Source organism: Sinocyclocheilus anshuiensis, unplaced genomic scaffold, assembly GCF_001515605.1.
Source record: "Sinocyclocheilus anshuiensis isolate Anshui unplaced genomic scaffold, SAMN03320099.WGS_v1.1 scaffold393, whole genome shotgun sequence".
Classification (NCBI taxonomy): Eukaryota; Metazoa; Chordata; class Actinopteri; order Cypriniformes; family Cyprinidae; genus Sinocyclocheilus; species Sinocyclocheilus anshuiensis.
This window is the reverse complement of record NW_015536501.1, coordinates 2,039,727-2,054,138: the sequence shown is the minus strand read 5'-3', so window position 1 is coordinate 2,054,138 and position 14,412 is coordinate 2,039,727. Positions and strand designations below refer to the sequence as shown.

Genomic DNA, 14,412 nt, shown 5'->3' with positions numbered 1-14,412 from the left:
CGTAGCAAGGAGATCGGTAAAATAATCCATGTGACATCAGGGGTTCAACCGTAATTTTACGAAGCTACGAGAATAATTTTTGTATGCAAAGAAAACTAAAATAAAGACTTTATTCAACAATTCGTCTCCTCCACATCACCCTGGTGCCATTTTGGAGAATATCCACTGAATGTAAACAGCGTATGCTATTCTGTGTCAGCTGCGTCACGCGGATACGTTTTCTACGTAAAATTACGGTTGAACCCCCGATGTCACATGGATTATTTTACCGATCTCCTTGTTATGTTTCTGGACATTGACCGTGTTAATTACATTGCTGTCAATGGGAGGGTCAGAGAGCTCTCAGAATTCATCAAAAATATCTTAATTTGTGTTCCGAAGATGAACGGAGGTCTTACGGGTTTAGAACGACCTGAGGGTGAGTAATTAATGACAGAATTTTCATTTTTGGGTGAACTATCCCTTTAACATGCACGGATTAAATGTTCACATCAAGACTAGCAATGTGCGCTAATAAAGTAAATAAAGTCACTAACTTTAAACTACTGTATGGTTAGTGTAGCAAAACTGGTTAATTTGTGGTTGCCATGGTTTAACTATAGATTTTTTTTTCATAAGGGATGTGTTGCCAGGTTACAACAACAACAAAAATGTAATAAATTTACACCTTAAAGTTCACCTAAAAATGAAAATTACCCCATGATTTACTTACCCTCAAGCCATCCTAGATGTATATAACTTTCTTCTTTCAGACGAAAACAATCGGAGTTATATTAAAAAACATCCTGGCTCTTCCAAGCTTTATAACGGGAGTGGATGGTAGCCCAAAATTTGAAGTCCAAAAAGAACCAATTCATTATAAAAGACCTTACGATGAATATACACCTTTCACTATTTTAAGACTACAAGAACTTTGGATAGTTTCCAAAAGAGATCGGATGAGCAATAAAAAAAATCTGACCAAAATCTCTGTGTGGGTAGGCCAAACAACATCTTCATCAGAATGACAAAAACAGCAACTCTTCAATGTCTGACTTATATTATAATTACGTCCATACGCTTTTTGTGAAATTTGGATTAATTCATTAATCAGTTGTTTGATTAATGTTTCGTATTTAAGGAGAGAACAAACCTAAGCCCTTGCACACTACTTACACAAAATGTTGTAACTTTATCCCAATCATATCTGGAGGAAAAACACAGGCTACTGCAATGCAATGATGATTGAAAGATGAACAAATAAACTAATTTTTCACACACACAAAAAAAAAAAGATTTTTTTTTTTTTATGTAAAAACTCACATCAGGAACTATTCGTTTCTGTCAAAACAACTACGGTGACACATTTACAAGGATTTCTGTATTTCTTCATCACCGTTTTGTTCTGCAAGCATTACACAAACGGTATTCAAAAAGGATCAACAAAGTAAACAAATGATTAGCAACAAGCCCAAAGAAAGATTGAGCTCAGCTCAACACAAACCCTGCTCTCCTCGCGTTGTACCGTTTGTTACTCGCTGCCATCTTGCGGCGGTAAAAAGAACTGCGACCTTTAAAATGGCGGCAAAAACAACCTCATTCTCGTTACTGTAATGTAATGACATTTTTGTTTTGAAACGATGAATTATAAATAATAGTATTTGCTGTGCGGCCTTTATGTTGATTTTAATAAAACAAATGTGCCTGCAGTTTGATTCGATATTATAGCCTTTTTTCTAATGTGAATCATTCTTACCAATAACAATTATGCCTAGGCCTAAATCAGTCAGACACCTCACCACAATAAAAAACAAACAAAAAATGTTAGGGGAATGTGCTTCATTTAATCTTTAGCCAGTATATACTTCGGTTATATCCTATTTTTGATTTGACTTTGGTGTGAGATAACCTGTTTTTATACAGTCTATCCCTGTTGAAAAAAACAGCATATGCTGGTTAGGTATGTTTTGAAGCTGGGATGCTGGTTTGAGCTGGTCCTTTGCTGGTTTGAGCTAGTCCTTTGCTGGTTTATGCTGGTCCTTTGCTGGTTTATGCTGGTCATACCAGTTTAGGACCAACATAAACCAGCAAAGGACCAGCTCAAACCAGCAAAGGACCAGCTTAAACCAGCAAAGGACCAGCTTAAACCAGCATCCCAGCTTCAAAACATAACCAGCATATGCTGGTTTTTTCAACAGGGATGGAGATAACACGTTTTCATACAATGAGCATAACACAATGCTATTTGATAACAACTTTGTCGACAACTGTTATCTCATCTGCACAGCTTTTTACAGACCTTAACAGTATTATTTAACCAGTAATAAAATGTATCATGGACTCGTGACCATGTATTGTTTGCAGCCAGAGTTATAGGCTATTTGTCCAGGCCAAGTTTAACATTTGGCTGCCTGAGAATCACGCATATAAAACAAACCACCATGAAATTTAAAGCCATATTGATAAAGGCTTAAAATGTTTAAAATAAACCCATTTCATTTCATAATTAACAGCAATCAAGAGAATGAGAAGAGAACACAGTGACACATTTAGGAATCTTTTACATCCATTACATACAAGTGCATTTAGAGACAGAATACAGGAAACGTATTCAGCGTATTGAGAAATGCGTGATGGCTCAGCATTTTTTTTTCTGCTTTCAGAGGATATTTCATTCAATGGTACGTTATTGTCATAAAGTGTTCATAGCATGTCCTTACAGGATAAAGGTTAAAGGTTACAACATAAAAGCTTAAATATCTTCAGATAGTGTTTTTTTTTTTCTCTGAGAAAGTAGGGTTTGGAGTGATTTGACAATTTAGTCATGTTTCATTTTTTATATAAATGCTCCATTTGAACTTCAATATCTAGTACATTTTGTCAAGTCTTTCAAGTGTCAAAAAATAACCTTTAAAAATGTTGTATTGACCCCACACAGCACTTTAGACCCAACCAATGGGCAAAAGACACAAATAAGTGAACACCCTCCCTCACGCCACATCAAATTCCTTCATTACACAAAATAGTCTGTACTTAAACCAGTTCATTCATTCAATCCCAGCATTCAATATAATGACTTTTATTTGTTGTCCAGTGGATTGTGAGTTTATTGTGGAAGCAGGCTGTGATGTGGATAGTGACTTTAGCTTGCTGGGGTCCGTAGTAATGGGGTCTTTTCACTGGCTGAGCTGGATGGGTCCACATCTGCGCTGGGGTGATCACCCATCCTACTTTTTACCTGCCGGTGAAAAGAAGAACAAGTTAGTATAACAGCAAAACAACAAACAAAAGTCCCCACTAAAATTAAAAAGTCTCCACTAAACCACTTAAAACAGTTTAAACAAATATAAAAGCTTTATCTGAAATTGTATTTTTGGTAAAACAAAAAAAAACATGAAAAAAAAAACAAAAGAAAAATATTAGTTAATAAAAACTCTTAATTGATGCTTTTTGTTTGATGAATTTTAACAAATTGTATTTAACACAAAGCATATATTTTATATTTCATATTTCAATTCATATATTTTTATGATCAACATACAATAAAGTATAATAATAATAATATTATAAAAATAATAAAATTGACAGTAAGAAGTACATGAACAAAAATATAGAAACTTATTTTTTTGTAAAAGAAAAAACAAACAAAAAAAAAAAAATCTTTTTTGGAAAATACTCTTACCTGTGCTTACAAATCAACACCCAGTTTGATACAGACCCACAAACACCGTTTCCCTCTAATGTAATTTTTTCCTCTAACTTTACGTCACACCCACACAGAAAAAAAAATTAAATGTCGTGCAGATAAAAAATGTGTGGGCAAAGCCATTTCATTGTATTCTAGTCAATGAGAAATACTTGCAGTGCTATAATATAATACTATTTTTAAGTCTAATAATAAAAAAGTATAAAAAAATCCTTACATGACATTTATTTTAAAATTAGCTTCCCATAAAATGTCTTGGTAAAGAATTAACACTGAACTGGGGAAAAAAAGTTTCCCCAGGTAACCTAAAAGTGCTTCATTTTTATTATAAAACTTCTGAATTAACTGCTTGACATGATTTATTATTATTAAGTTACATCAAGGGCCAAATTGGTGTAACTGCATGTAACCACTTTTTTGTGTGTGTGTACGCTGTAAAGGTCTGGTATAAGAGATGTTTTTGCCCAGGTGACCAAATATTCCACCCAATAGAGAAAGTTTTTTCTTTGCAAGAAAACAAATTAGAGGGAACACTGCCCGAAAAGTTCTGATGAGTTATGATGGACAGATCAGTGAAACAGATTAAATTAATTTACAGTGACTATAAAGGTGAAATGAAGACATGCGTTCACTTCAATGTGCTCGTGTTGCTCCAAAAATGTCCCACCTGCAGAAGAAGAGTTTGAGAAGAGGCGTGTCTAAGCCAAAAAACCCACCTGTCGTTCATGCTATGTTTTTCAGCCTCCGTCTCATTGGTCGGGTCGTGTTTTGTATCTTTTACGCTTTCCTAAAAGAATAACCAGACCTCATTGAACATCAGGGGGGCAGTGACACTGATTTGGAGCCAGCGGTCTTCAGGTTGATTATTGGACACAGTGACAGTACTGAGATCATCACAGCGGACAGAAACTGAAGGGAAGTTGAGCGGCCTGTAGTGCTCGTGTGCAGCAATTCATGCATGATGTAAGTGATTGAAATGGGGCGGGAGCATGCAAGATGAACATGATCGTGCAGTGGTTAAATCACATGCCTTGACATTTGATTTGCATATTTTTATAATAAAACTCATCGGTCAGGGATCATCGCGCTCTGGCTGTCCATTTTTTCAAAGCAGCAACATTACATTTAAGTATGATCAGGCTTTGCTTTTTTCAGTTCACCCAAAAATAAAAAAATATGAAAAAATGTATTCACCCTCAGACCATTATAGATGTAGAAGAGTTTGTTTGTTCATCAGAACAGATTTGGAGAATTGTAGCATTCCATCACTTTGCTCACCAATGGATCCTCTGCAGTGAATGGGTGCCGTCAGAATGAGAGTCCAAACAGCTGATAAAAACATCACAATAATCCACAAGTAATCCACACCACTCCAAGTCCATCAATGAATGTCTTGTAAAGTGAAAAGATGGATTTTTGTAAAACCAAATCCATCATTTAAATGTTTTTAACTTTTTTTAACAAGCAGTTGATTCCAGTCCTCTAACCATAATATTGTTTTCTCCAGTCAAAAGTTGTTTTGTCTGAATCAGGAGTGAAATACGCATAGATCAAGCATGGTTTACAAGCAAAATCAGTCCAAATCAGTTCTAAACAAATATGTAGGTGGATTTTGATGTGAAAGGACAACAGGGGATGGACTTTTTCACCGAAAGAAGCGTTATTATAGTTTATGGGCTTGTCCAGATGCTATGGTTTAAAGTTAAAATGCCTCAGTGATGGATTTGTTTCTTACAAACATGCAGCTTTTCTCTTCATAATATGTTAACTGATGGACTTGGAGTGGTGTGGATTATTTGTGGATTATTGTGATGTTTTTATCAGCTGTTTGGACTCTCATTCTGACGGCACCCATTCACTGCAGAGGACCATTGCTGAGCAAAGTGATGGAATTCTACAATTCTCCAAATCTGTTCTGATGAACAAACAAACTCATCTACATCTATAATGGCCTGAGGGTGTGTAAATGTTTACTTTAAATGACACCGTAAACAATCAAAAGTGTTTTAAAGTCTAGAGATTTGAAAATTACATGCATATACACATTTTTGATTGTAATTCGCACTGTAATCTCTGTTTTTTAATATGCAAATATAAATAGTTGGTGCTGACCCCCTGTGTGAGAGATACTGATGTCTTTTTCGTGGCTTTCTGTAAAACAAATCATGCAAATGTTGCACTTTAGACCACCTAAACCCATGCAGAGTGTTAATGTGGGGTGATAAAGGAATATTAAAAGTGCATTTGGGTTCTTAAGCTAAACCTTACCTTTGCAGACACAATTAAAAAACAAACTGCATTTGCTCAACATCACGTAAACTCACTTCCTCTCAATAGCTCACATATCGCACATGCACTCACACAAACATACATGCTCTGAAGCAAAAGATATTATACGTAAAATACTCAAACATGCAAAATAAGCGCAGTAAGCCACGTACCTTGTCATTGACGTATAACATCACGGCTCCCAAAATGCCTGCGAGTCCGAGAGCGATGAAGATGTACTGCATGTACTCCATGACCATGGGCAGCACCACCAGACTGGTGCGGAACGTGTTGAGGACGGGACCATCAATGTAGCCGCTCTGGGAAAGATGAAAAATGTTCTCTCTTTCGAATTGAATTCAAGTCACATTTACTCATACAGTGTTTTTATACAATACAGAGTCACAGTAATAAACAACAAAACAACGGTTTTAGTGTCGCGAAGGTCTTTAGCTATGAAACAAATACAATTTCAGCTGTAAAGCAGCTCCAAAAAGAAAAAAAGTGTCATTAATCAGTCCATTTAGTTCAGTGTAGAATTAGAAATGATGCAGAATTCATTATAAAAACTAATTTGATTCAGCTATAAAGCAGCTCTACAAAAGACAACAGTCATTATTCAGCTCAATTTAATTTTGTACTCATCCAATAGTGTCAGCGTAGTAAAACTGATCATATTACTAAACATTAAGGGTCTTTTAAACCCCAAATTTAAGTGAATTTGAGATGTGAAACTAAAATGTACCAAACTTGTAAATGGAAAAATGCTGTATTTTGGCACATTTCAGCCATTTGTTGGGGACTCGCCATTTTATTTAGACATCATGAGATATTTTTTGCCGTTGTTTTCTTTTTGTAATTCACTCCTACCTCTTCAAACCAGATCATGGGCATCACCACTTCAGCTATATTTCCGGTTTCTCTGAAACGAGCAAACCACAGCACACAGAAATGAGTCACTGTAAAGAACAGTGCTGCCGTCAAAAACAAACACGTTTCACAACAGCTTCTGTGAGTTCTGTGTGACTGGACCTCAGAGCGGACACAGATATTTGAGACCGTTGACCTACTGTATCTGTTCCGTACTTACGAGATGCCAAACACACTCTTGATGAGCAGGTTGAGCTGCAGCCGAATGGAAACTTTCATTGGCACTCCGGTCTCCTGTAATACAAAGTTTTCAATGAAAACTGACTGCTTGATACAGATCAGATTTATTTCACTCGGGAAGAGAATTTAAGCTCTTTGCTTCAACACTATATTTTTAATCTTGAAGTATTAGTTTAGTAGAGGTTTAGCTAACATCCAATATAAAACACCCAGTACATTGCCTTTATAAACTTGATTCTATAGAACAAGGTGCTCCAAGGTGCTCTTGAATAAGGGGCCGTTTACACGACAACGTTTTCAGCCAAAAACAGGAAACTTTTTATGCGCTTTGCCTGTTGGTTTACACGACAACGGCGTTTTGGGGAATGAAAACGCATATTTTTGAAAAATGGGTTTCAAAGTGCAAGTTTTTGAAAACGCCACCGTTGTCGTTTCCGTGTAAACACCCAAAACGGGAATCTTTGAAAACGGTGACGTCATGCATGTGCGTAGTACGTGTTAGGTATGTAGACATGCACAGTACGTGTCGATTTTAAAGGCAAGCGCGAACAAACATACACAACAATGACGGAGTATATGGTAGTGTTTAGTGATGGGAAACCGAGGCTTTCTGAACCGTTTAAGGCTTTCATGAAATTGTGCCGAAAAACGGTTCATTACTCGAAGCATTTTAACACAGTGCGCATTAGCGACATCTGGTGGTCAGACTCGGTTTCTCCAGCCTATCTAACGAAACATCGCGGAGCAGAGGATGGTTTGAAAAAGTTTTTAATCTGTGCCAACTCGTGTCATGTGTAGTCCGGTCAGTGGACTAGAACATGATAAAATGTAATAGAGGTGTGACGTGCATTCAGTTTCTGTCTGGTGTTGAGGTTATTCTAAACTATTCTACTGAATCTCAAATAAGTGTACGCACACACAACCAAGTCAATGTAAATCAAACACAAGAGTCATGCGAAGTGCCGATTTTTTTCAACCTTCCGATACTGCATGACGTTCGAAGCTTCAAACGTCATCAATCATGTGGTATTGTCATTTCGATACAAGCATCGGCACAGTGTGTGATACAATAGTGCTTTGAAAACTGCGTCGGAGCCTCGGTATCAATCGTCCCATCACTAGTAGTGTTGCTGCTGCTCAAGAGTTTGCTAACGCTTTTTCAGCAAAGTGTGGATTTACTTCACCAATATTACACCCAACAGCAGAGAAGGATTATATTCAAAATATAATCGTCACTTCCTATACAGGTACTGTTTACTAACAAGGTGACAGCGCCAACTACTGGCCTGGCATAGGTAGTAATACAGCGTTTTTGGCCGTTTTCGCGGATATGTGTAAACGCGAATCTTTTTGAAAACGTTGTAGTGTATACGTGAAACTTTTTAAAAACGCAAGGGAAAAACGTTTCCATTTTTGACTACATCATTGTCGTGTAAACGTAGCCTAAATCTTTGGTACCTTTTAAAAAACAACCAACACATAATACAAGTTAAAGAGAATATATATATATATTCCTGATGAATAAGTAAATAAACTAGAATATCCATAAATGGCTTATAGGATCCCTGAAACCCAAGCCTGGATGAAAATCAAATGTATAAGTATAATTTGAACATTTTCCCTGGTATATAAATCATACACTATCATCCAAATAATATTTATGGCTGAATTTATTTGATCAAAAATACAGCAAGTGAAATAGAATTACAATTAAAAAAAAAAAACGTTTTCTGAAACAAATGAAAAACAAGTGAACACAAATAAAGACACTATTATAAATGAACATAACTGCTCAAAACATAAACATTAGTTGAGAAAACAAATGTGCAAAGGCATAATCCTTTGGAGTGAAAGGTACTCCGTTTTATGATGAGTCCAGAAGGTTCAATGACCAACATGGCTTCTATGAATTCAAAAGGTAAACACATGCCTTTCTGCACTATGAAAATCAAACATTTAGTGAACTACAGTTAAGATTTGGTACCAATGAGTTAGATTCCCAGGGAACACTAAATACTATTACAGCAAGTTTTAGCTTGAATACATATTGGATTAAAGCTGTAAATGGTAGCTGCCATTAAATAAAGTTGGTATGTCCTGCGGTGGCCCCTTATGTGACTTTGTGTTTCAAGGGCTGTTTGTCTTCATGAATAAGAGATACGAGGGAATGTTTATGGAAACTCAAGGTTTATGGGATGTTGTTTTGGTATAACACTACTTATTGAATTTGTGCTGGTCAGACGAAGTCTAAACACTGAAACATACGCAACTAAGATTATACAATACTATACTAAGACTATACAATAAACTCTGCTCCTTTTTATCATCATCACTTTGTCTCCTGCTTCTGCTCTTCACTGGCTTTTCTCAGTCAACGTCTTGGCTGATAGAAGACCGTTAAACACTCGTTTTGGGTATTTTGGGTACCAGACAAGACTTTGCTGTTAACAGGTTTTGGGGTATTAGGCAGTTTTGCTGACTAGTTGTTCTGTTACCAGATAAAACAGATATTTTCTGACAGGATCTGGCATCTGGGGCTGGATCTTAATTATCTGGCGTGGAGGCATGATCTAACAAACAGAACTAAACTGCATTGTTCTCTATTTAAATCATTATTTTGTGGGCATAGATTCAATGAGAGCATGTGCTTCCGCAGAAAACACTGAATCCAAAGAGCTTTCGTGACAACTTAGTAATGCATTCACAGACTCTGGAGCTAATCAGGTGTCATGCCGTCAATTCATCCCAGACGCTCAACCCAAGCCGAGGTTGTTCGCATGTCCCGCAGCACTTTCAGAGAAATGTCTTTTTCATTGACGATAAACGCAAGCATGAAAACAGATGAAGGGAGAACAACTGGACGAATAGCCGGCCAAGAAGCGTGTCAGGATTGTGCAATTCTGTTCAATTTAGCGATGTAAAGCGGTGTCTGTATCTCCAGCTTATCAGAAGTCATAAAGTGGAGTTTGTCTTATCAAACTACGTGTGTGGCAAAAGGCCCATGGATGCAGACATCAGGAGTTTCACATCTAACATCAGCAGCTAAGTGATCAATGCTCAGTACTAGACTGCAAAACCAAATAAAATCAAAATAGCAAATGCCAGATTTCCAGCTATGTTTAACCCCCTATAAACCACAGCACTACTGAATTAAACACAACGGTTTAAATCTAAAATATGTCATCAGAAAACCTTTAGTCAAGTCATTGACCATGTAAAAAGACCATACCTTTAGAATCTTAATCTTGTTTATAATGGGTCATTAAGTTGCTGAAAGCTACACAAACATCATAAAGGTCACGGTAATCATCCTTTCCAATTAGCTTATCAGATTTTGTAATGGTTTAATGGCAGTAATGAGCAATGTAATCTCATTATCAAACCAGTGACAAAGCTGAAATACTGATTTTCATAACCACAAGCATGCAGTATTAGTTATGTCACAGTTAGAAGAAGTGTTGACCTCAAACACAGAACACAGCAACGGGCTAAATCTGCTAGTAAATCTTTTAAAGGTAAATAAAGTCAGACATTTATGCAACAAATTTAGATAAAAGATATATTTATATAGCACATTTAGAAACAGCAAGCACGGCTGACCAAAGTGCTGAACAAACAAAAACATAGAACACAGGGCAACGAGATGGACCTCACTGCAGAACACATGAACAACGTACTACGGTACACTTATAATAAGTACTTATATTTGGACTATTGTAGCCTGGTCGGGTCGTCACCGCTGCGGAGTAACACATACCTGCGTGAATCGCCATAGACAAACTTAGAGAAGTAGCTCCGGTTGGAATGTTCTTCCGCGGGATGTGTGCAGTTCTGTTTATTAACCGCTAGAGCGCCAAAAGTTACACAGTGCTGCTTTAATGTCGTTTGCCTTCTTGATGTAAATATTTTTAAAGATTTTGTTATAAATTATAGGAGTTGTAAAAAATGGATAGCTACACATTTTATAATTTAATACATTTATGATGTATATACAGTGGGTACGGAAAGTATTCAGACCCCACAGCTGGACTCAAATGAAGGTGTAGAACCATCTCAAGGATGATCAGAAGAAATGGACAGCACCTGAGTTAAATATAAGAGTGTCACAGCAAAGGGTCTGAATACTTAGGACCATGTGATATTTCAGTTTTTCTTTTTTAATAAATCTGCAAAAATGTCAACAATTCTGTGTTTTTCTGTCAATATGGGGTGCTGTGTGTACATTAATGAGGAAAAAAAATTAACTTAAATGATTTTAGCAAATGGCTGCAATATAACAAAGAGTGAAAAATTGAAGGGGGTCTGAATACTTTCCGTACCCACTGTATAATAAATTATATCATTTTTTTTTATATAACTTTATTTCCAGAAAAAGTCTAGAAATACTAGAAATGTCCACCTAATTACATGAAGTAGTTCCCAATAATAATTCTACATGTCACAGTTTTTGTTCTGTGTGCCTGGTTTTCTTACCGGGTGGATATCGATGAAAAGCCCATGTTCATCTTCATTTGGGCTCAATCCATTGACTGTGTCCAAAAGGACGGGATCAGCCTCCAAAAAGTGCGGATGGGAGATGAACACAGGGGAATCTGAGACAGGAAAAAAGAAAAAGAATAAAAGTGCATGACATGGAGAAAAAGGAAAAATAAAATCAATTCAACTCAAGTTTATTTGTATAGCGCTTTTCATGATACAAATCGTTGCAAAGCAGCTTTACAGAAAATTTAAGTTTCTACATTATGCTTAGTAGTTGCTTATCAGTGGTGATAAGTTGATGTCCATATGTCCTTAAAAAATTAAGAACAATAAAAGAGATAAGGTTAAAGAAAAGAGAGAAAAAAAGAAAAGGGCAAAAAAAATAGAAAAAATAAAAGAAAGGAAAAATAGCAAAGGAAAAAGAAAAGAAAAGGAAAGGCTAAGAAAAGAAAAAAAAAAAAAAGAAAAGAAAAGAAAAAGAAAAAGAAAAAAAAAAAATCTAAGCATGGAAGCCATATAACACACTAGCTAGAAAACCAGTATGAACAAAATGTTTACTGACACAAGAACACAGATCCTGACATAAAACCCTACAGTGTAATTGACTGTATAGGCAGCAGGTAAGTCATAAATATAAGTCTTGATAACAGAGACTCACTGTGTCTGCAGGTGCTGACGTTGAGAAGGCCGGACTGTCGACATGGACAGAAGCCCTCATTGGGAGGATAATCTGCACCGTTGGCAAAAAGAGTCTTTGGAGCCACGAAGCGGTACACAGGAACCCCACGCGACACGCCTGGCCTTTGGTACACCAGCTCCATGGACCTGAGTTTGGACAATTGCCACAAAACGTGCCCTTAGAAACCATACAGGCATTAACCCTCACTGAAGTTGATGTTTTTTCTGAGTGACATACACAAAAATAATGACTCATAACTCAAAGACTGTAGCAAGGAGAGTTAAAAGGTTGGTATCGTTTGATAGAAAACTTTCTGTACTTTCAGTGGGAAAAAAATGTAAAGGGTTTAAAGGGTTAAAATCTTATTATCTTACGGAGGGCATAAGTGAGGGTGTTACCTGCACGCATCAGGGCTATAGAAGGGCATCGTCGACTCTTTGGTCATGAACGGAGGCCACATTTGACCCGCTGTACCATTGATCAAGTTACACTCTTCAGACCTCCAGTAATCCACCTGCAACGACAAAACAAAGATCCTTGGCATACAGCATGATATCACTTCCTTTATGCAACACCACAAAATCTGTCCTACACTGGCAGCATCAAATCCAAGACAACTTTCAGTAACTTAATCTTAATAAACAGCAACTCACAAATATCCCGTAATAATGTAAACAAATAATGATTTAAAAGTCCATTTATAATATTAAAGTAATTTTTAATAAAATGTAAAAATGTTCAAATCCTGAAAATCATGAGATACTGAAGATTGGAGTAATGACTGATGAAAAGTCAGCTTTGCCATAAGAGAAAAAGAAAGGGTAACAAAAGGAAAAGAAAAGAAAAAGAGAAGAGAAATAAAAAACAAAAGATAACAATAGGAAAAGACAAGAAAAAAGAAAATAAAAAGAAAGGGTAACAACAGGAAAAGAAAAGGTAAGAAAAGAAAAGCTCCTAAAAATTCAGCTTTGCCATTACAGAAATAAATTACAATTTACTATTACTATTACTATTACTAATATACTGTTAAAATAGAAACATTTATTTTGAACTGTATTAATATTTCACAATATTACAGTTTTTAGTAAATAATTAAAAGAAAAGAATGAGTAAAAAGAAAAGGAAAAAAAGAAAAAGGTGAAAGACAAACAGAAAAATTACAATAAAAATTAAAAACAAAAAAGCAAAAAATTATGAAAAATAAAGAGATAGGGTAAAAAAAAAGAAGAGAGAAAAACATGAAAAGAAACGAGAAAAGAGTAGAAAGGAAAATAAAAAATGCAGCCTTGGTGAGCATTAAAAAATATTATTTTTTTACTTGTGTAAAATATCATATACATATTTACATATATTACATATGCAAATACTAGCTAAAATTACATATTTATTGCATATACTGTAGTACTTTATTCAATATATTTCTTTGCGAAACAATTTGGGATTGCCAACACTGCTGTTGACTAGGGCTGGGTTTTGACACAAATTTCACGATTCGATTCGATTCTCATTCACAAGCTTGCAATTCGATTCGATTACCAATTCGATTTGATTCAATATCGATTATTTTGGATATATATCAGGTACAGTACATGCCAAATTTTCTCAAGGAAAAAACTAATGCTGTAAAATATACATGAGAGTCAGTTGGTACTACATTACTATAATATTGAAGGTTAAAATTGACTGATTTGTTAAAATTACACCTAATGAAGTTTTTAAAATAATAAAGTTACAATTACATAATAATATTTCTACTTCAATTCGTTTTTTAAAATATAAACATAACGGTGGCTGTCATAAAAACTTGATGGATTTATTCAAACATAAATTTGAACTCTACAGTTTACTTTTCTAGCTGACTAATGAGTTTATGGTCACCGAATATGTTTTTCTGAGGTAAATGTGACGTTACCTGACATTGTTTACAAGCCGTTATAGGCTATTGACGTCTTTGCGCGGCTGAAACACTGATTGAGAGATTACATGAGACAGGATACAGATTGTAAAGTCGTACTCTTTCTTTTAACTTACCTTCGGATGTTTAGTCATGTTTATTTTGTGCTGAAACTGGTATTAATGTGGAGGAGACGATCAGTTCTACCGCGTCTGTTGATCTGAGGCACTACAGCGATCTGTCACTCCACATTAAACAGCGCCAAAACGGCATTTATTGTTTGAATACTGCAATACA

The 14,412-nt window shown here is 35.8% G+C and overlaps 1 protein-coding gene across 3 annotated transcripts in view; it reads right to left on the bottom strand.

Annotated features, from left to right (window-relative positions):
• Positions 1-3,061: 3,061 nt before the first annotated feature.
• The window catches only part of LOC107689579 (scavenger receptor class B, member 1), a 16,614-nt gene continuing 5,263 nt past the window's right edge, over positions 3,062-14,412 (bottom strand). Inside the window, exons 6-13 of one of the 3 annotated variants that reach the window (XM_016487616.1) lie at positions 12,620-12,735; positions 12,201-12,367; positions 11,537-11,655; positions 7,044-7,117; positions 6,824-6,875; positions 6,127-6,273; positions 4,403-4,472; positions 3,134-3,220 (exon numbers count right to left, since the gene is read on the bottom strand). In XM_016487616.1, coding sequence (XP_016343102.1) covers positions 3,207-3,220; positions 4,403-4,472; positions 6,127-6,273; positions 6,824-6,875; positions 7,044-7,117; positions 11,537-11,655; positions 12,201-12,367; positions 12,620-12,735 — 759 coding nt within the window. In that variant the 3' untranslated portion in view covers positions 3,134-3,206. Of the gene's footprint in view, positions 3,221-4,401; positions 4,473-6,126; positions 6,274-6,823; positions 6,876-7,043; positions 7,118-11,536; positions 11,656-12,200; positions 12,368-12,619; positions 12,736-14,412 lie in introns of all 3 variants that reach the window. The other 2 variants (XM_016487625.1, XM_016487609.1) reach the window with 2 other exon arrangements.